The sequence below is a fragment of the Rosa chinensis genome, chromosome 3, assembly GCF_002994745.2.
Source record: "Rosa chinensis cultivar Old Blush chromosome 3, RchiOBHm-V2, whole genome shotgun sequence".
NCBI lineage: Eukaryota > Viridiplantae > Streptophyta > Magnoliopsida > Rosales > Rosaceae > Rosa > Rosa chinensis.
The window spans coordinates 8,879,488-8,900,754 of NC_037090.1; the positions used below are offsets into that span (position 1 = coordinate 8,879,488).

General features: G+C 42.0%; 1 protein-coding gene across 1 annotated transcript; it reads left to right on the forward strand.

Moving 5' to 3' along the window:
* The first annotated feature begins 12,328 nt into the window (after positions 1-12,328).
* Positions 12,329-14,143, forward strand: LOC112194060 (receptor-like protein 2). The gene has a single exon (XM_024334322.1). It carries the CDS (start codon positions 12,329-12,331, stop codon positions 14,141-14,143), a length of 1,815 nt encoding a protein of 604 aa, XP_024190090.1.
* Positions 14,144-21,267: the final 7,124 nt, after the last annotated feature.

The window sequence follows — 21,267 nt, forward strand, 5'->3', positions numbered from 1 at the left end:
CGTCTTCCCTACTCCCTCTTCACTGCCTACTTCGTAGCCTTCTCTAATTCAAATCCGGCGGTACCCGCTCTGCAAATCCAGCTTGCTAAAAACTGTAGCACCACTTAATTGATCCAGCAGGTCATGTAAACAAGGGATCGGAAAACCATGATCTTGTTGATGGCGCAGCTGTCAACACACATATGCCACTATCCTTCAGTAAGAAAGGCATGTATAGCATAAGGACTCAGTCTCTCTCTAATGTGACCTATTTGCCACTTCACTTCTTATTCACTTCCTCACTTTGTTTACTTCGTAACATCACTATTTGCTTCACAACCTCACTTCTTTGACTTTTTAACCTTTTTTGTTCATCTCTTGCAACAAGAAGTGGCACGGCCCCATCCATCTATGGATGTATGATCCGATCGCAACTTCGAATATGGGAGTTGATTCCAAACCCCTTTTATTAGAATATGATGCAAAGCTGCTCATTGATCTAGCGTAGAAATCATAAATGACATAAAGAAGTGAATAAAGGCGAGCTACGTATAACATCCAAGGCATTGATCGGCCCATGATCTCGGGATTGTCTCAAGCAAGAGAAAATAATTAACTTGCAGAGAGGCTACGAAGTAGGAACTGAAAGTGTGCTGAACAACAACGCAGGCTCCAATCAATGCCCAGGTCAGTTGCCCAGGAACTGTCATTCTAGGGGACACCCCATCGGCTTCTTATTCAGGAACTATGCTATAAGGGCACTTGGCCCATCTTTACACTGAACACAACGAAGTGGGAGACCAACAAAAGAGGTGTTGAAGATGAATGCCAATCATACTCAATCAAAAGAAGAGTTTGATCCTGGCTTAGAAAGCTACTTTCGTTGATAAGCTTCTGACTCACTAGCAAGCTGACTTAAAGGAGCCTAAAGATCAGTATCTAATGCCTGACTTGCTTGCTGTCGCGGGACATGAAATCCTATCGGAGCGGAGGTTATCACCAGCAGAGGAAGGTACTCATAGGATAGCCTTTCAGTGCCTCAATTCTTTCTGAACCTTCTAACAATGGTGGACAAGTGGAAAACCTAGGTATTCTTTCCGGTGCCTTAAGCCAAGTCTTCCTCGATTTCAGGAGCCAAAAAAGCTAGCTTGGATCTACCTTTACGGCTACCAATTCCTATGAAAAAGAACTTGCTTACTGTTATGTTAGAGTGTTAGAATGTCTTCCCCACTCCTATGATGTGCAATCCGGGTATCCAATAACATTAAGTACCTAGGGGAATGAACTGAAAAAAGACTTTAGCTAGGACCAGAAGTAGCTAAATCATAGGATCAAGTCACTAAAGCTGAGCTTTCTTTTTCATGATAAGAACGAGTGGGTAAGTGTAAGTATGCTGTTATAGCCGTTTCAAAGCTATACTAATGATAGACAGCCAACAGGGGAATCTTCCATAGGGCTGTCGAAATGTTGGAAACTCTTCCAATTACATGTACTGCAGCGTGAGTAAAGCCCTCAAGCGTAGTGAACAAGAAGACAAAGGACCATGTTTAATTATTCAAGTATGTAAACACAAAGAATGGTGGAAAATTTTGTTAACACAAAGCACTCAGTGGTGGATGTGTGCTTTCTTCGGTGGTGGCAATCAAAGCAATATAAATATGGCATGATAATTAATTGATCTTTTGAAGTGGAAGACAACAACAAAAGCAATGTCCAGCAATATTAATTGTTTTTGCAAGTTGGTTTTGGTGCAAGGAAATATAATGCTATGTGCCGATCTCCCAAAGGAGGAGGAAGAAAAAAAAAACATACAGCAGAGGAGAGGACTAATAGAGCAGAAACACAAAGAAGAAGATCTGAGGCATTTTCACAAACACCTGGTGGGCAAAACAAAAATGCAAGCAACCCTCAGACCATAAATTTAGCTTCAGCAGATTTGGAATCCTCTTTCACTGCCGCAAAAATGCATTGAAAAAAATCAAATAACAAAAACCAATTGGACCCTGATTCCCTAAATCCCTAAACCCAAATGTGAAAGAGAGCAAAGCAGTGAGAGAGTACTGATTAGCGAAGTGGGGCTTCACTATAGATGGCTTTGAGTCTGGCGAGGGGTAAGAGACTACTGACCTACATCTTAAAAGGTGCAGATGAACAGAGGAAGTGGCGATAAAAGCACAGCTAATTCAATCATCAAATGAGAGCATATTCTCTGCAATCATGCAAATCACCAGAATCACAAAAAGCATCAGCTCCTAACAAGCAGTCACACACCTGAATCAAATATTCATCAACTCAATTCAACCATAAACCACGCAAACTGCTCAACACAACAACCATGCAAATCAGAGTTCACCCAACATGAAGTAAATAATCAACAAGAATCATGCAATGTGTTTTTCCTTGGAAAATAGGAATTGGAACGAATACCAAATATTTTGAATGTTGCAGTGACAAAACAAAGAAAATTGGCTGGTAAAGCTCGACCCACCCTAATTTTAAGCACCACTCCCCAGTCCCTAATTTCCCACAGATGATAGCCCCGGTCCACCCAGAGGATGATACCCCTGCTGGGGTTGGCCACCCAAAAACCCCTCATACCCAAAACAATCTATGAATTACATTTTCAATTACTGTCAAAGAACTAAATGAAGCAATCTGATTTAAGATTTATCAATTATCAGTCCTAACAACAATGTGACCTTATCGGACATCAATATACTTGAAATACTTTGATGCAAGCAAGTCTACCAAGAAATTCGGCAATGTTGTAGGGTACACCTAATGATAAAAACATAATTATTATAAAGATCTCTTCAAATAGCAATAGAGGAAAATCAAAGCCTGGTCAAGTCTATAGAGAAAACCATAACTTACAATTTTACGAAGAAACCTAAGGAATATAGCAGAGTGAAATCTTCTTCCGTTTCCCAACTTCAAAAACTCCATCAGTGTATCCAACACCACCTCCAAACAACATTATCAAATTTCAAATTAGAAGCAGTAAAGATATCTATAATTATCTGAATGGCTATAAATTTAAAAAAAAAAAACCTTGAGAGTTTCATCGGATTTTTGCAAAAGAAGGAGCTGGATGAGGGACTCGACGAGCTCATGAAACTTGGACCAGAGCCAAGTGCTGTATATGAACTTGGGGTCGTCGTCCTGGGAATGATTGGGCTTGGAAGAAGAGGAAGGGAGGTCAGGCAAGATGGGAGTGAAGAAGGCTTGGATGGAGAGGAGAGATTCAACGACGTACTAAGGCGGTGAGGTTAGTGTGACGTAGGAGAGGAGCTTGGGAGGTTGTTGATGTGGGTTCTGGAGCTTCTGAGCTTGGTGGGTTTCTGCTTCTGCTTCTGCTTTTGCTTCTTCGAGAGAATGGAGGCCACAAATTTAGCTTCGGTAGATTTGGAATCCTCTTTCACTGCTACAAAAATGCATTGAAACAAATAAAAGGATTAATTTCAGTTTACCCCCCTGAGGTTTGGGGGTGTCATCATTTCACCCCCTCTACTTTCAATTTTGACTTTTTACCCCCTAAACTTTCCAATTTCAATCAGTCGTGTCCAATTTCTCCTATTCAGTCCAAATTGGACGTAAACTCTGACCTTTGAGGGCTAAAATGGTCATTTCAAGACCAAAAACATTAAAAAAAAAATTCTTCTAATTTTGTCTTCAACCTATACGCAACAAGTTATAATAGGTTTATAAAAACAAAAAACAAAAAATACTCTAGGTGGTTGAAAGCCGCTCGCTGGTCTACGATATTTGTGATATATCTCCGATAAAGTGAAAAAATTTAGGATATAACCCCAATAAAGTGAAGAAATATCTATAAAAAATAATTTTACACTTTATCTGTAAATAAATATCTATATATCTCCAATAAAGTGAAGAAATATCTGTGTAAAATCATTTTTGGTCTACGATATTTGTGATATATCTCCAATAAAGTGAAGAATTTTAGGATATATCCCCAATAAAGTGAAGAAATATCTGTAAAAAATAATTTTACACTTTATCTGTAAATATTTGTATATCCCCAATAAAGTGAAGAAATATTTGTGTAAAATTATTTTTCACAGATAAAGTGTAAAATTATCTTTTACAAATATTTCTTCACTTTATTGGCGATATATCCTAAAATTATTTATTTTATCGGAGATATATCACAAATATCGTAGACCAGCAAGCGTCTTTCAACCATCTAAAGTATTTTTTGTTTTTGTAAACCTATTATAACTTGTGGTGTATATGTTGAAGACAAAATAAAAAATTAAATTAAATTAAAAAAAACGAAGAAACAGAAAAAAAAAAAAAACAGAAAGAAAAAAAGGAATTTTTTTTAAAAAATCTTGAAATGACCATTTTAACCCTCAAAAGTCAAAGTTAACGTCCAATTTTGAAGAAATAGGAGAAATTGGACACGGCTGATTGAAATTGGAAAATTTAGGGGGTAAAAAGTCAAAATTGAAAGTTGAGGGGTTGAAATGATGACACCTCCAAACCTCAGGGGGGTAAACTGAAATTAATCCTAACAAAAACCAATCGGACCCTGATTCCCTAAATCCCTAAACCCAAATGCGAAAGATACCAAAGCAGTGAGAGCGTACCGATTGGGGAAGTAGGGCTTCGTTATAGATGGCTTTGAGTCTGGCGAGAGGGATGAGAGCAGAGTCGGTGTTGGCTTTAGCGTAGAGCTGTTGCTTCCAGTCCTACACTCCCACATGGTCTGTTAGGTGGCCTTGTTCGATTTGATGAGGGAGTCCTTCTCCGCCTCTAAAGCTTCGATTTTGTTTTTGCTGCTTCATTGACCTTGCGCTCAGAGCGATGGGGACCCCGCATGGGTAATAAGTTGGAGAGAGCCAGTTAGGGTTTTGATGGTTGATTAAATTTTGGGGCCAAGAGTTGAGGGGTTGATGATTAGGGATCAAGGATGCAGGTTTCAGTAGAGCTAGAGATGGTGAAATCCACTGGGCGCTTCGATTGGAAGCCCGACTTTCATTTGAATCGGACATGGAGGTTGGTTGTTGTACATACATGTACATTTGCAAGCATAATTAGCTATAATGGGCCACGCTCATTGTACCGCCAAGGGTGCTAATTCCAACCAAAGGAATGACATACAGATACACCGCCAGGCGGGCTACAACCTCAGCGGCGGATCACCCCCAGATCACCGCCGACGCGCCACCACGCGCCGCGCCAAAGTAGCATCAGAAGCTCCTGAAGCTGGGAACAGAAGCACATCAGTCCCACATCTAAAACAAGGAAGAGGTCAGCCTCCTCATCACCTATAAAAGGTTCTTTCCTCTCTCCTCATTAGGGGGGGCATTCAATACTTACCTACTGTTACTTTGTCAACATAAATACATTGACTAACTTAGGCATCGGAGAGTTGAAGACCGCTCAGCGCGGTCTCCCTCTGACGCCTTTTGTATTTTACTTGACAAGTAGCGGAAGTTTTGAGAACACCACAAGTATCGATCCGACCACCGGATCGGCGTTAACAAAGGTTCAGCTACTGCCGAACTTTTAGACATTAACAGTTGTGGATGAAGATGAAGGTACTTGTCTTTCGGGGAGAGAAGAAGAGTGATGAAGAAATAGTGTTTTGATGGTGATCTATCTGGGTGTTGGAAATAAACAAAGTGGGAGACAAAAGTCTGTAGCCCTAGCTAATTAAGTTGTCAAACGCACCGGTTGATGGCTATTTTTATTTTGTATTCATGTATCAGATAACATAACTTTGCTATGTGTTGTCTGATTCCACACACATTAAATTTGAGTTGTGACAGTAAGGAGGGAAAGTTCCCGCTATGTGTAAGTAAAGTTCAGTCTGGGAGTGAAGGAATGAGTGGCGTATGGAGACGCATTGAAACCTCTAATATATTTTCCTTGATCATACAACACAAAAACAAAAACTGTAGTGTGACAATTTGCAAACTACACTCATACAACATATATAACTATTCTATTGTACAATGAAGTACCAATTTGGAGCCAAATTTGGGTTCGATCTAGGAGGGAAATCTGCCGCTATTTTTTTTTTTAAATTCACACAACAGATTATTCTTGTAACCGTTGTGCAATGAATTTCTAGATAAAAACTTCAGAATTGTAACCACCTTATACAACGTAAGTTTAATAAACATGTTGTGTGATGCACTTTTCTTCATCACACAACACTTTTTTTTTTTTTTGTGCAAAAAGTGTTGTGTGTTAAGGTATTTGGCATAGTGTTGTTCTGATTTTTCCATCCCCAAAACATACCTATTTATGGGGCCAATGGGAGTGGCCTCAACCCTTGGATGAGCAGTTGAGAACTCTTGATCAACGCCATCAATGAGTTTAAATGCCATAATCTCAGAAATGAAGGCAGATTAAAGACTCCTTGGGAAACGGAATGGTGGTAACCGCTTAAATTCGAGATTATGGTTTGCAAAACCACTTCAATTCACAGTTAATGAAAATTCAAATATGTGAGGACAAAGAATCAATTTTGGGCCAGTAAATGGACCGAAATGAATAAATAAAATAAATATTATAATACTGAATTAAAGGTGTTCAAGATTACAAAAGAGAAATGGGCCTCAACACTAGGGGCCTAAAGCTTTCTCGCTGCGTAAGTCAGTTGCAGGAGGAGATCGTCCACACTGTAGCTTGCTCATCCAAGGAACCTCACAATTCCTCCATCTGATGGGCAAGGGCTTGGTGCTGCAGCTTAACATTCCTAGCATGTGCTTAGGCAGCAGCTTGGCGTTCGCAGAGGCTGGGAAAATTCCCCATCAGGTTCTCTATCATGCTAAGTTGGGTGGTAGTAAGGGCGGTGTCTCGACGAAGCACTTGAATAGTATCCTAAGTCGAGCGAGCACACCAGGCTCTAACAAGTTTTGGCCCAGAAGTTCGCAAATGACTTCCTTAGCTTCTTCAGCAACCTGAGGATGAGCCATTTCAAGAACTTGAGCTAACCTCTATAGCCTAGAGGGTCCAGCAGGGGGAGCCTGACACTGGGTGGCAGGTTCGATGGCCGGAGCCAGGGAGGCTCGATAGCTGGAACCATCTCTTCAGCCACTTAATAAGGGCCCACTTCAGCTTCAGCTTCATTCACTTGGGGGGCATGATCATTGTTCGCTTCGTCCACTAAGTTGGAACCAGCAATCTCCTCAGTGGCTGTAGCCACCTCTTCGGTATGAACCAGGCTTCGTCCCTAAAAAAGGATGTTAAATGTCAGGGCGAAGTCGAACGAAAGAAAGAAAGAAAGTGGGTGGGCAAAAGAAAACTACCTCATCAGTTTGCTATTTGCTGATGATAACCGAGCCCTGTTGGACCGCCACTGGGCTGGCCTGGGCCTCTATCGTCGCTGACTCCTGAGGTTTAACGACAACTGTGTTAGGCTGAGCATCTAGTTCCACTTGCTCCTGGATTTCACCCTCCACTGGATTTTCTTCGGAGGCTTCAGGGGAGTGTGCTTCGCCTTCATCCTCGGGGGAACTATGGTATGACACTGGGACTACTACCAGAGTGGTTGGAGGGTACTCCACAAAGAGGGGTTGAGAAAAGGCTGGGCACTATTGGACGTGGGGGTGCCTGGGCCTGGGAAGAGGCCATTTCTCCTCCAGTATTAGAAGGACCTGCCCTACCCTGGCTGGCAAATCTGTGCAACAAGACTTATTTTTAGAACTTATTTATGTGAAAATAAAGAAGTTCAAATAATGCGGTTAATTTTAAAAATTACTAGTCGCGACGCTGGTGGTTTGTCGGTTTCCCAACTTTCTCCAATGAGTTCAAGCCGACTTCATTTTCGGGCTTAGGCTGCGGCAACCTGGTGGAAAGTTGAATCAAAGTTTGTGACCAAAGGATTTCAAATTGAACATAGGTTCGTGAACAACGTGAAACCTTACCTCAATAGGATCCTCGTCATTGGATGACTCCTCGATGACAGTTTCCTTCGCTATAGCTTTTTGCTTCAAGGCCTGATCGGGGGCTGTGGTAGAAGTACTGCTTTGTCGGCAACCAGTTGGTGGCAGTGCACACTTACTCCTGGAGTTGATTCGCTGCAAGAAACTTCAGTCAAAAATCAAAGTTGGAAAGAAGGAGAACAAAGGGATGACAAAGGCAAGTACGAGGAGCTTACCATCGGCCCTTGTTCGTTAAGAATCACCATTCCAAGCTGTGCGGGTCGTGGGGGTCGCGCCATACGAACGGGGAAGCTAGCGAGCACTTGTAGGTCTGCTTCGCAGAGGTAGCAAGATGGGAAAAGATCAATGCGAAAAGCTCATCATCCGGTAGGTCCCAACAATTGACAGAGACCTTCGCCCACCATTCAACATAATCTTCATCTACCCCATCGACGGGATAGAGTACAGTAGCCCAAGAAGGAAGATCTATCAGGGTAAACCCACTTCGGGGTGGGGCAGTTCCGGTCGGGAGGCCCATCCTTCACCAGGAAATATAGTAATTGATGGAGTCATAAAAGGGGAAGGGTATCAATTGGGCTAACCCAAGTTGGCGAGCGAAGTGGTTAGGTGCGTAGAGCTCACAACCCAGACCATCAGCCACGAGCCTTATGTTGGAACAGGAAATGGCGTGGCGGAAGGCCAAGAAGGCACTTTTGCTATGATTTTTCCCTCTAGGCAGGAACCCGTGATGAAGAGGTGGGGGAAATCTCTTGTTGAGGACTAGGTACGAGTCTGGGATCTCGTGCAGAAGGTATAGATAAGAAAAACCCTCGAAATATGGTGGGGAGGTGTACCTATCATCCCGACAGAGCCATCGTCCTATGACAGAATTAGTTGGGGGGATTTCAAGAATGTCTGGCCTGTGGAAATAAGGAAAGTAGACTTACAGCCAAAAATCCAAAATCCAAAGAGGGCCAGAAAAGCCAATCTCAAAGGGATGCATAGTGGCTTGGTAAATGGCTCGATATAGCGAACCCAAAACATGTTAGCCGAGGCCGACGTAGCGGTCATTATAGAGTGCAGTGGCCAAGGAGGTCTAGTTACCAATGGGCTTATTGGCTGGAGTACAAAAAATAAACTTACAAAGCCAATTTTCGAGGAAGGCGATGCCGCTAGTCTTATCGTGTTGGGTGCGGTAGTAGATTCTCCAATTCTGGTAGGACCTGATGTAGGAATGGCGACCAGCTTATTGCATTCGCAGAGGAAAGTTCACGTTGTCAAATTGACCATGCACGTAGGGTTCATAATCAATAGGCAGCCCTGTGATGGTAAGGAAGTCCAGCAATGTGATCCCTATTTGCCCGAATCGAAAATCAAGGGTATTGATGGAAGTATTCCAAAGACAGAAGGTGGCAGCCAGTGGTGCTCAATTGGCGTTAGTAGGGAGATTGAAACATAGACCAATGGCGTCAGTGATCCCCACTACATTCTAGCGATCCAAATCCTGCCTTCTGATCTCTCGAAACCAAACAAGTTCGTCGTTATTCATCGACGACCAGAATCCTACCAGAGCCTTTTGTTGCTTTTGGCCCCAGCCGCTGAAATAGCTGGGAGTCTGTTGGAAGATCGAAATAGGACGGCAAATAAGGAGTCCATAGACGGCCATGACATCCTCAGAAAAACAATCTCAGGGTGTGGGGCCCATCAAGCCTGAGGCTTGATGATAGATAGGGTGTAGAGAAGAGGCCTTTGGATTGAGGTGTGGGACAAACACTGGGTGCCCATGCTAGTGCCCCATGTGTGGGCGGCTGTCTCGTTGATCTCTTCCTCTTAATTAATGACAATTTTCTTCTAAGGAGCCATTTCTAGATTTCTGACGGAGAATGGGAGTTTTGAGAAGATAAAGAGGCTTATGGGTTTAGAGAGATTGACAAAGGTTTCTGAAGTGACTAACCTAGAAAGGTGTCTTGCAGTTGCGTACCCACATTAATGGCCTCGAATCTGTCATAAGGTGTGTCGTTTAAGCCCTCTTCGATCAGTTATAATATTCGTGGGCCTGATCTCGAGGACTGGGGGGGGGGGGGCAATGTTTGAGCCTAAAAGTATTTTTAGCAATATTCTTTAAGAGGATTGAGTGTAGTGGGCCAATACCTGCTGCCCAAAAATGAGTCTACTCGGTTTTGGGTTACAACTTCGCCCATTCCGGTGTCCGTAAGGAAAACGAGCCCTTATAGGATTCGAGTAGCAGAGACCAATTAGGAATCTTCAATCAATAATCCTTCTATGGTAAGGAATAGCCAAAACACCCTAGGTATAAATACCCAGTTTCAAGGGAAAGCAACACACAACTCCTCAATCAACTAATCTCTCTGATTATCAAAATCTCTCCGGAGCAAAGCTACCTTCAACCTAGTTGAAACCAACGAATCAAAGGTAACGCCCTCGTAACCCAGTGAAGGTAAAGTCACGCTTTAGTAAACCCTTGTGCTTTCTCTTACTCCTGGTGATTGCTCTGTTCAACTTACAACGTTGAGTATTGACTCGATGACGCAAGAGATCACACCCAAAGTTCTTATCCGTAAAACAAAAGTCCTTTTCCGTAAGGCATAGAAAGAACCCTGTGACGAGGTTGGTGCTCTCCTTGTCCACATCGTTTGAGAAGAAGTAAGGTCTAGGGACGCTCCGACGACTACACCGCACGATGTTGGCACGCTCGCGCATTCAAAAGAGACGGTTTGCTTGCCAGACTGGTTTTGAGCCAAACTGTATTTGTAGCACCAATACCTCTAACTTAGAAACATGAGTTTAATATGGTTTGAAGCAAAGGAAAGAGAGTGCAAAGAAGTTACAAAAGAGAAACAAGCTATGCTTTGTCAAATAGTGATGAGCGTTTTATGCTTTCTGAGGCCAATCAAAGGCTAATTAGATTTGCTATTCTATTGCCTACTGGGTGAAAGAAATTAGCTCTTTAATTTTCAAGGCATCTCTTTGGTCGTATGCCATTAACTTTTGCTTTCTGTTATTATGTATCAATATTTAATGTATCTTGATTCTCCCTCCTGGATGAAGATGGATGATGGAGACTTTATGATTAACTAATTGGTCTAATTGTGCAAAAAGGACCCTGGTCTTAGTGTTAACTATTGTTAAATTGGACATCATCGAAAAAACTATTGTTAATTAGTGCATGCTAATGTGAACGTTCGGGTTGATGATAATAGTTTTATCAGTTTCAACTTTCGACCATAGCCATTATTGACCACAAGGTTCAACCAATAAAAAATGAACGATGTGTCCGAGTCCATCGTTAAGTATATAGTATTCAATCAACTAGCTAGATCTTAATTAGTTTCCTCATCTCATAATCTCATATGTTTACATAATAATAGTCAATACAGAGGCTGTCAAACCATCATTGCGAGGCAACAGCATCAAATAAGCTAGGCAACTTAATTAGTCCTCAAAAAGACCAGCGTCCATTTCAACGTAGCAATTAATTTAGGTTATGTTATGTGAAGTTGAGAACTGCTAGAAACATGTAAACTGTATGGCTAACCCAATCACGAAAGTTTCTGGAACACCGCTAAGGCCTAAGGAAGCATTTACAGTATGCATTAAGGCATTCAATGGAGTAATTTCATTGCCTTATTAGGCCACCATATTCCATACAAATGAAAATCATTGGAGCCATCAAAACCAAACTTCAACTTTGACACGGTACATATACGTATCCTCATGCTGTCAATCATACTCTATCAGAATACAAGATTTTGACCATTATCTTTCTAAGGCTTTATCTTCACTAGCTGACAACAACAAACAACAAAGGGATCACCTTCGATCCATAGTCCACGCAAAGACTAGGAACCAAGGGACGAAGGTTTCACCAAGTGAAATAATTTTCTTTGGTTTTGCTTTTACTCTTGCATTACTTTGCTCCCGCTATATAAATACACAAACCTGTGAGCAATCGATCTAAATCTACCTCTAAGAAAGAAATGCTAGTTCAGCCTGCAAACCACGCAATGGTTTCATCCTTAAGCTGCTTCCTTCTCATTTTCATGTTATTGTTTACGAATTATATTCATGCATGCATCCAAACTCAACGTATTTCTCTCTTGTCCTTTGCCTTCACTCTGTCTTCTCCTTCCTTAAACTGGACTTCTAGTAGTTGTTGCTATTGGGAAGGCATTACTTGTAATCGAGATGGTTGGGTCACCCATTTGCAGTTACCCTCCAAAGGGCTTAAACTAAAAGTTGGTATTTTTCCATCATCATCACTTGCAAATCTCACACATCTCACTCACTTGAATCTCTCACACAATTCCCTTTCTTGTTCTCTAGATCAAACTGAATTCTTCTTGTCCTTGAATTATCTCGAAATCCTAGATTTGAGCTATAACCTACTCTTTGGAGTGTTACCATCTTCTCTACCATCCGGTCATATTCGGATGGTGGATCTTTCCAGCAATCATTTACATGGTGCAGTTTCATCATCTTTTTTTCAAGAAGCTTGGAATTTGACTAGTTTCAGTGTCAGTGACAACACCTTTTCAGGTCCTATGCCATCCTCTATTTGTCATCCTTCTTCTTCCTCGTTACGACACCTTGATTTTTCCTTCAATAATTTCAATGGTAGTATATCTTCTGGATTAGGGAAGTGTTCCAAACTGCAGGTGTTCCGTGCTGGTTACAATTACCTGTCAGGATCGCTTCCAGAAGATATCTTTAATTCTACCATACTTGAAGAGATTTCACTACCTCGGAATTCATTGTATGGAGCAGTGAGTGATAGAATTTCCAACCTCACCAACCTTACAACCCTTGATCTTTCCTATAACCAATTGAGTGGCATGCTCCCTCTCCATCTTGGGAAGCTCTCCAAGTTGAAACACATACTCCTTGATTTCAACTCTCTGGAAGGTTCATTGCCCCTATCTCTGATGAATTGCACAAACCTCGTTGAACTACGTATGGGAACCAACAACTTGGGCGGTAATATCTCCAGGCTCAATTTTTCCAAACTTAGCCAACTTAGTAAACTTGACTTGCGGAAAAATAACTTCTTTGGTATCTTACCGAGAAGCATCTACTCGTGCAAGTTCTTGAAAGCAATTCGAGTGAGCTTCAACAATCTAGAGGTTCAAATACAGCCTGAAATTCTTTCATTGAAATCCCTGTCCTTCCTCTCACTTGGTTGGAACAAAGGTTTGACCAATGTGACAAGGGCAATGAAGATACTGATGGGTTGCAAACGTCTCCTAATGCTTTCCTTGGCATCTAGTTTCTTAGGTGAGGAAATGCCGAACGATGTTGAAATGGCAGATTTTAATGGATTTCAAAATCTTCGACTTTTAGATTTGAGTTCATGTAATCTTAGTGGTATAATTCCTTCATGGCTATCGAAGCTGAAAAAGTTACAGGGCTTGGTTCTGAATCACAACAGAATCACTGGCTCAATTCCAAGTTGGCTGGGGACTCTTCCAAGGCTGCAAACTTTAATGTTGGACTTCAACCAACTTTCTGGAGAATTTCCAAACGAATTGTGCACACTTCCTATGTTAGTATCTGGACAAACTGCAGCTCAAGTAGGTCATCCTAATTTCGACCTGCCTATTTACTACAGTCCTAGGGCTGATGCAAAACCTTTACAGTACAATTATATATTTTACCCATTTATATACCTAGGTCACAATTGCCTCAGTGGGAATATACCTATTGAGATTGGTCAATTGCTGCTTCTCCAATTGCTGGATCTTAGTGCTAACAACTTCTCCGGCAACATTCCAGACCAGATATCTAACCTAAAGTACATGGAGTCGCTGGATCTCTCCATGAACCATTTGTCTGGAAGAATCCCGGCATCATTCACAGGTCTTAATTTCTTATCAAGTTTCAATGTCTCGAACAATAATCTCCAAGGGCCAATACCATCAAGCACTCAGCTCCAAAGTTTCAATGCTTCTGCATTTGAGGGGAATCTGAAACTTTGTGGTGCCCCACTTCCAAATAAATGTCAGACAACAACTGGTGCTGATGCACCAGATATGAGCACCTCGGATGCAGACACTAGGGAGCATCAAATTCCTTGGTTTTATGTTTCTATTGCACTTGGGTTCATTACTGGATTTTGGGGGGTCTGTGGTCCCTTGGTGCTTATGAGAAAGTGGAGGTATGCATATTACCATTTCCTAGACCATGTACAAGACAGGTTCCATGTGATGATAGCAAAGTGTATGGCAAGCATGAGGAGAAAGTTTGTTTAGAAGTTAGATAGTAGACATAGTACTCTACTACTCTTATTGTAATAATCATAATAAAACATTCCCACAAATTTTCATTGACAAGCATGAAATTTTCACATATATTTACTTATACTTCATATGGTGTAGATCAGTGCCTGTAGTTGGCAAATAGAGGAAATAACAATACATTATTTCTTTTTGTGGCAACTACCAAGAAATTCATATGCACATATATTTGCTTCTGTGGTCCACTTGTGTGAAGAGAAATTGAGAGCAAGAAGCATAAAATTCTTGCAACAGATAGAAGACATATGCACACCTTATCCTTCTTCCAATTCCCACTCCATTTAATTCTTTCTACCTGCAACACCATTAAGGAAACTACATTAGTCCACCAAAGATTAGCATAATCTCGACTGGTACTTAAATAAAGTCTAGCATACAACAGATTGATAGAGTCTCCAACAGAGGAATTCATTCAAGCCTAATCACACAAAGGAAGATGATAGGAGCCAAAAAAAAGAACTTTTAACTTTTAAATGGGAACATATTCTCCAGTGTAAATTTGGGTTAAAGAATTTTCTTCAAACAGAAAACACTCTGCTAAGAAGCTGGATGTTCATGCAAGAGCCTTCTACTCACATCAAATAGCAACACGATATAGACGGTTTACAGCTTACGAATTGCAAATTTGGTCTGGGTTTCACTTCAAAGGCATTCTTATCTACATATGAATATGTTCCCTTGAAGAATTTGCTGATTATGCATGCTGCCAAAGTTTATGAACTCAGAATTGTCTGCTCAGTGTTTAATAAAGGATTAATGACAAAATAACAATTTCAAGAACTATTGGCTTCATTTTTGTTTTTTTTTTTGTGATAAGACTATCTGCTTAAATCACTGTTCAAATTTTTTTTTTATAAGAATATATGCTCCACTATTTCTTGCTTAAAAAGGACAAAGGACATTGCAATTTCATTCTTTACTAAATGAACAATTAATTCAGGGAAACAATAACCAATAGTACAAAGAGCATAATGACACACCAGATATAATTTCACTAATCACTTAAACTTCCTAGACAGGGCACGAGATGGGGCCGATAACTTTTTTATCTTTTGGAGGGTAACAATGGGGCTGATAACTATCCTCCTAACCCTAAACCCACCCATATGAGCATTGGCCTCGAGAATTAGATCACAGATAGAGTGATAGTGTGATACCAAGTCAAATAGGATTCGACTATTTGAGCAATCATTGCAATACATAGGTCAAGTGCCTTTCTATGGCCTTCATAAAAAAATGCACACAGACATACATGATGCAAGTATGAAACTTAAGATTCCAGACCTTCAGAAATGCAGGGTTGGAGTAAAACAGCTACAAACTTCTCACAGACATTATCTTTATCAAAGCAAGCAAGTTTTTGATTGGAAAGGAAAATGAATAAACTATGATGAAACCTCAGAAATATGGAAACGAAAGACATAACATAGGTTCAACAAGATGATTTAGCAAATAATTCATCAGAATTCTCCAATTTAAAATTTAAAATGACTACAAGAATCTCTTGATCCTGAATTGTTGCTCTACATAACCTAAAAAACCAATCGAAAACATTATCTTCCTTTTCCTTTGTTTGATACTTTGATTTGGTTATCAAACACAAATGGCATAAACATTTCAGACAAGTTCAATCACTCAGAAGACCAGAATTTTTCAAACTTTCAAGCTTCTTAACTAATAGAATATGAACATAATTAAAACCTAAGCTCATTCTCCATGTACAATAACAAATTTTGTACAAAAAGAAACTCGGTCTTTAACTTGAAGTAGAAGTAAATATTGACTGTGGTTTCTTTGCTTATTTTGCCCAACTCTTCAAAGTAAAATTAGAAATCTCAGAAATAGAAAATCCAGTCTTTCCCATATAATTCACACTAAAACAACAAAGGCATTATTTTTCTTTCGAAGCAAAAAATCCAAATTTACCTCACATTGACTGAACACTAGCTCCTCCTAGGCAAGCCTTGCTCTTACATACAGGAATATCCTCGAACTGTTTAGCAGGAAATTTCTCGGACAGAGCCCCAACGTAAAACTCAACTGAATCAGACCCTTGTTCCATATGCATCCCCATCACGATAACCCAAATAAATAGCTTCTTGGCTTGAATCCCCGACACATCGGAAACAGAGCCGAAACTCAGTTTCCCTTTGATGTTCTTGTTGTAGTACACCAACTGATCAAAGTGAACATAACATGGGTTTTCGAGATGGATCTCGAAGGTTCCATCGTCGGAGATGAAAGTCTGAGTATGTGCTTAAGAGAGAAGAAAGAAATTTCTGGAGAAAAAATATCTGAGTCTATTATAAAATGCTTGGTTGTTATAGAATGAGGGAGCAGAGCCTATTTATACAAGAAATTAAGGCACAGATGAGCAGCACGTGTCAACCATCTGAGCACAAGCTCTAACTAAATCGTTGTAATTGAGTTAATTAACAAACTTCAATTTTGGGTGCCCTCTACCATACTTTATACCAGGCCACCATGCATCTTTTCGAGACTAGCATTTCTGGCCCCTTTTTGGATCCTTGATTTCTGGATTCAAATTTACTTTCCATTCTTCCATCATGATGATATTTCATTGCTACCACCGGCTAACGCCTTTCTTGGTCAATGGCTTTGTCACGAGGCGAGGTACACATCCCCACCCTATTCTGAGTGTTTCTCATATTTGTACCTCCTGCACGAAATGCCTTACTGCGACTTAGTACTCAATAGGAGATTCCCCACTCCTCTTGAAAATGGGTTCCTTCCTGGGGCTTCTAATTATAGTGATCGCGCGCGCCTTGCTTTTCGCCGCGCGATCTGTTGTTCAGACATTAGGAGTGGGGAATCTCAGTTATGAGCTTTACTCTCCCAACCACTTCGCTCACCAGTTTGGTCTTATCCAACTAGTGCCATTCTCCCTCTATAATGCTTGGAACTACAACACTTCTTGGCGCAGATTTGGCCCCTTGACTGGGCCTCCGCCAGTACAAAGCATGCTTGTACCGGTCGATCTCCCTAACTGGGCTAATAACATCATCCCCGTGGATGGGACTGCTGAAGATTATGATCAATGGTGGTCAGAAGTTTCTGTCAATTGCTGGAGGCAAAGGGATGACGAGCTTTTCACGACCATTTTTGAAGAGCTGAGATATCCTTATAATGCTGATACCGAACTACTTGCTCGCTTTCCTGAAGATGAGGCACGACCTCCACTACCTGAACTGGTTCCGCGACCCGCACGAGCCCCGCGCCCGGTACAGGCTGGGATTGTCATTCGTAAGCCTCCCCAAGAGGTAATTGTCTTATATTTTTTACTTTTTGTCTACTTTTCCCCTTCTAACTCACGCTTTGTTGCATCAGGGAAGTGCGCCACCCTCTGGCGGTCATGCAGTTAATACTTCTCCAGCCACTGGTCAGGCCGCGAAGAAGAAAGCGATAGCGATGGAGCCTGAAGTCGAAGATTCTTCCTCTAACGATGATGACCCACAAACAGTAAGGCTCTTGTCTTAAAACTTCATAATTCTGATATCTTCTTCGAAGCTTATTTTAAATTTACTTTAATCCTAACAGATTGCTGCCGCTTTAGCCCGCAAACGTAGTCGCGCTGATCCCCAGACTGATCCATGGGCAGAAGATGAACCAATCGCTGATCGACTGGTAATACTCATCTAAAATGAGCCATGACATTTTGTTTTGTTATGTATGACTCTATAACGCTCCTCCTCTACAAGTTCGTCGTAGGTCATCAAGGCAAGTTAGGGAAGGATCCTCCGCTGCTGGCGGAGGTGTGTCTGGTTCGCAGGTCCAAGAACCAAATGGTTCTAATAATCCTCCCTCTCCAATTGATGCTGCAAACAATATGCAGTTGGTTCTGGTCCCAATACAGGTTATAGATGACAACTCGCCTGAGGTTGAAGAAAGAATGCCGCTCCCAGACACCTCCCATGAGCAACCAACTGCATCCCTCCTTCTAGGACAAGCAGCGCCTGATTCAGTTCCAGCGTCCAGTGAGATTGCTCAGGAACCTGTGCCAACAGCAAGTCTTCATGAGCCATCTGTTGAAGAGGTACCTTTCTTAACAAAATATTTTATCATTAACCCCTGGCTTGGGTTATTCTGACAATGTCTCCTTCTAGGACCCAAATGCTATTCCAAACGAGGAAGCAGCTGTCATAGCTGGAGAGATAGTGGTCGAGAATCCTGCTGAGCCTGTCCTCGAGGTGGTTGATCAGGAGCCTGCCCCCCAAGCCATTGAAGCTGGGGGAGTAGGGGAAAACTCTGAGCCATTTCCAGAGGCAGTACCTATCGCTGAGCCTCTTGAGGTCCCTCCCGTCGCTGAGTAACCGCCTCCGTCCACTTTAGAACGGCTAGCTTGTGTGCTCGAAGTAACCCCTCCTGGGGTCATAGATGATGCCAGAGAAGGCCTTCGTCGCCTTCTGGGCCCTGATATTCTAATTCCTGGCGCGCCCGCGAGAGTTTTGGAGTATCTGAAGGTATTTCTCCGCGAGAGGCTATCACTGAAGACCAATTTCAAGAGGTTGACCAGCTACTGCAGGATCTTCCCCAAGGGCTCAATGAAAGAGCGGTCACGACCGCGCAAGCCAGGCAGTCCGAGACACACTACCAGATTCTTGCTCAATAGATGGATACTACAAGTGATTTCTTGGGTGACCGAGCTAATCTCATCAGGGATCTGACTCTCGAGAGAAACCACCTACTGACCAAAATACAGGATCTTCAGGCCCGATTAACTGATGTGACGGCTAGGCTTGCCCATGCGGAACCTCAATTGGAGCAGCCCATTGCCGCTTTCGAAATGCTGACCCATGACCTGGCCCAAGCTCGTGTAGCAGCCCAACAGGCCGCACAAGCTGCCGCTGATGCTAGCTTTCGCCTGGATGAACTTTTCCTCCTCTTAACTCATGCAGGCCGGGGACTTTTAGGCCTCTGATATTAGGTCCATTAACTTGTATGAACAATATTACTACCAATAAATTAATTATTTAGTTCACTTTGTTAGCCCAAATTTATTTTATCTCATAGGCAATAGCTCTGTTCAATTTTTTCTTTAACTGCACAAAAACAGTTTCAAAAAGATAATCTCGAAAAGAAACAATTACCTCCTTGGAGACCGCTCTCTCGTCCACGCGTATTCAATTCCATTTATTTTCGAGATCTCAGCATTGAATTCTATTGATTTTCCCATTGATGACATTGAAACATCTTCAACTGCCGCTATCCAAGGGTTAAGGCCACTGAGGCAGGCCTCTATAAATATCAATACTTTGGAAAGATGAAAACTTACGCAAACATGGCTTACCCTGAAATGACCTTGCAAGCCCTTCTCCTCTTCCTTCTATGTCTCCTATCTTCTCCATACGATCTCGCCCTTAGCCTCTAGATCTTAGGCTTTATGGCTTAATCTCATTGCCTGAGTAGGCCTTATGGCCTAATCTCAGGCAAACTCGTGTCTTTGGTCTATGAAAGCCTGGATGGAACATCCTCCGTTTTGGGTAGGTTGAAGAACACGAGGAGCTCCTAACGCGGGGCATCACATGTTGGGGAGTCCCTCTCCTCAGATTTCCCTGCGCGGAGCAAAGCTAAGAAGGGCGAAAGGCCACTCGAGGCTGACCGTTCTTCTTCCGCAGCCTACCTCTGGGGTCTAATGAGCCGGCTTCTGTTTTCCCCCTGGAGGTAGGTGAGGCAACTGGGTCGCACTCCAGCACTGATTCTGTCTCCATCCCGGAGGATAACCAACTGGAAGGGTTGCGATGGATTATTTCCTTCCCTCTCCTTCCAGTACAAATGATAGCAGCTGCGACTTAGATCAGAGGAGGGTGAAGAGAGGAAGAGTAAGAGTGAATATCTCATCAACCCTCCTTGCTGCAAGATCAGGAAACTTATAGAAGACATGAATCCTTATTAGTTGTTTTAGCCACTTTCTGGCTTTGTATATCGTTAATGTAATTTTCTCGAACACATTGTCTTGCTTTTGGCTTCAAAGCCACTTCATGAATGAAAGATTCGAAATTTTCTTATTTGCTAAAAAACAATAAGATATAATAATAAGGCCTCTGGTATAGGTCCTTACACACATTCCTAACACATATTGTTAAGGATATTGAACAAAAATGTACAAAAATTGAACGAGAATATACAAAAATTTGCCAGATGAATTACCGCAAAATAATGGCCACTATGAAGGCCTTTATGCATAGAGTGTTGCCCCCCTAGTGTTCGTAGGTGGAGTGAAAGCAAGTGAACAAGGCCACAATGAAAAGGCCTAATTACAAGGGATGAAGCGAGCCAAGGGACACTAAGTTTGCCCCCTGTCCTTGCAACGAAAGAATCTGGGGGATCTTCAAATTCCCAAACGCTGGGGTAGTATTTCTTTAAGAACCTACCATTGATAGGGTTGCGGTGGAGGTCGCCATCCAAATCTTTGAGGTGAAAAGCCCCATGTTCCAGAATTCTATGAATCACAAAGGGCCCTTCCCAGCGCGGGTCTATTTACCACGACCGATCAACTTCTCACCAAAGGGAAGGACTGCCTTCCAAACGAGCTCGCCCTCTTTGTAACTGCGGCCGTGAGTTCTCTTATCGTAGGCTCGAACAATGCGTTGCTTCTCCATTATTAAGTTGTCCAAAGCCTCTAAGCACTGTCCCTAAGGTCTTCGTGCTCCTGCCACACGGCCTGGACATAGTCATCACCAATCAAATGATGTTGATCTTGGACGCGTGAACATTGATCTCCAAAGGTAAAACTGTGTCGTGACCAAACATGAGTGCATAGGGCGTTGTGGCAATAGGAGTTCGCTTTGAAGTGTGATAGGCTACAACATTTCATACAATGTCTCGTGCCATTGGCGAGGGTTTTCAACAAGCATCTTCTTCAGTAGGGTAATGATAATCTTGTTACTGGCCTCTCTGCTTGACCATTAGACTGAGTGTAATAAGGTGTGCTGTGGAGAAACTGGATGCCCAAGTCGTTGACGAGCTGTTTCACATCACCACCCATAAATGTTGCCCCCCTGTCTGATACTAACACCTCGGGGACGCCGAACTTGCATATAATATTTTGAAAGATGAAT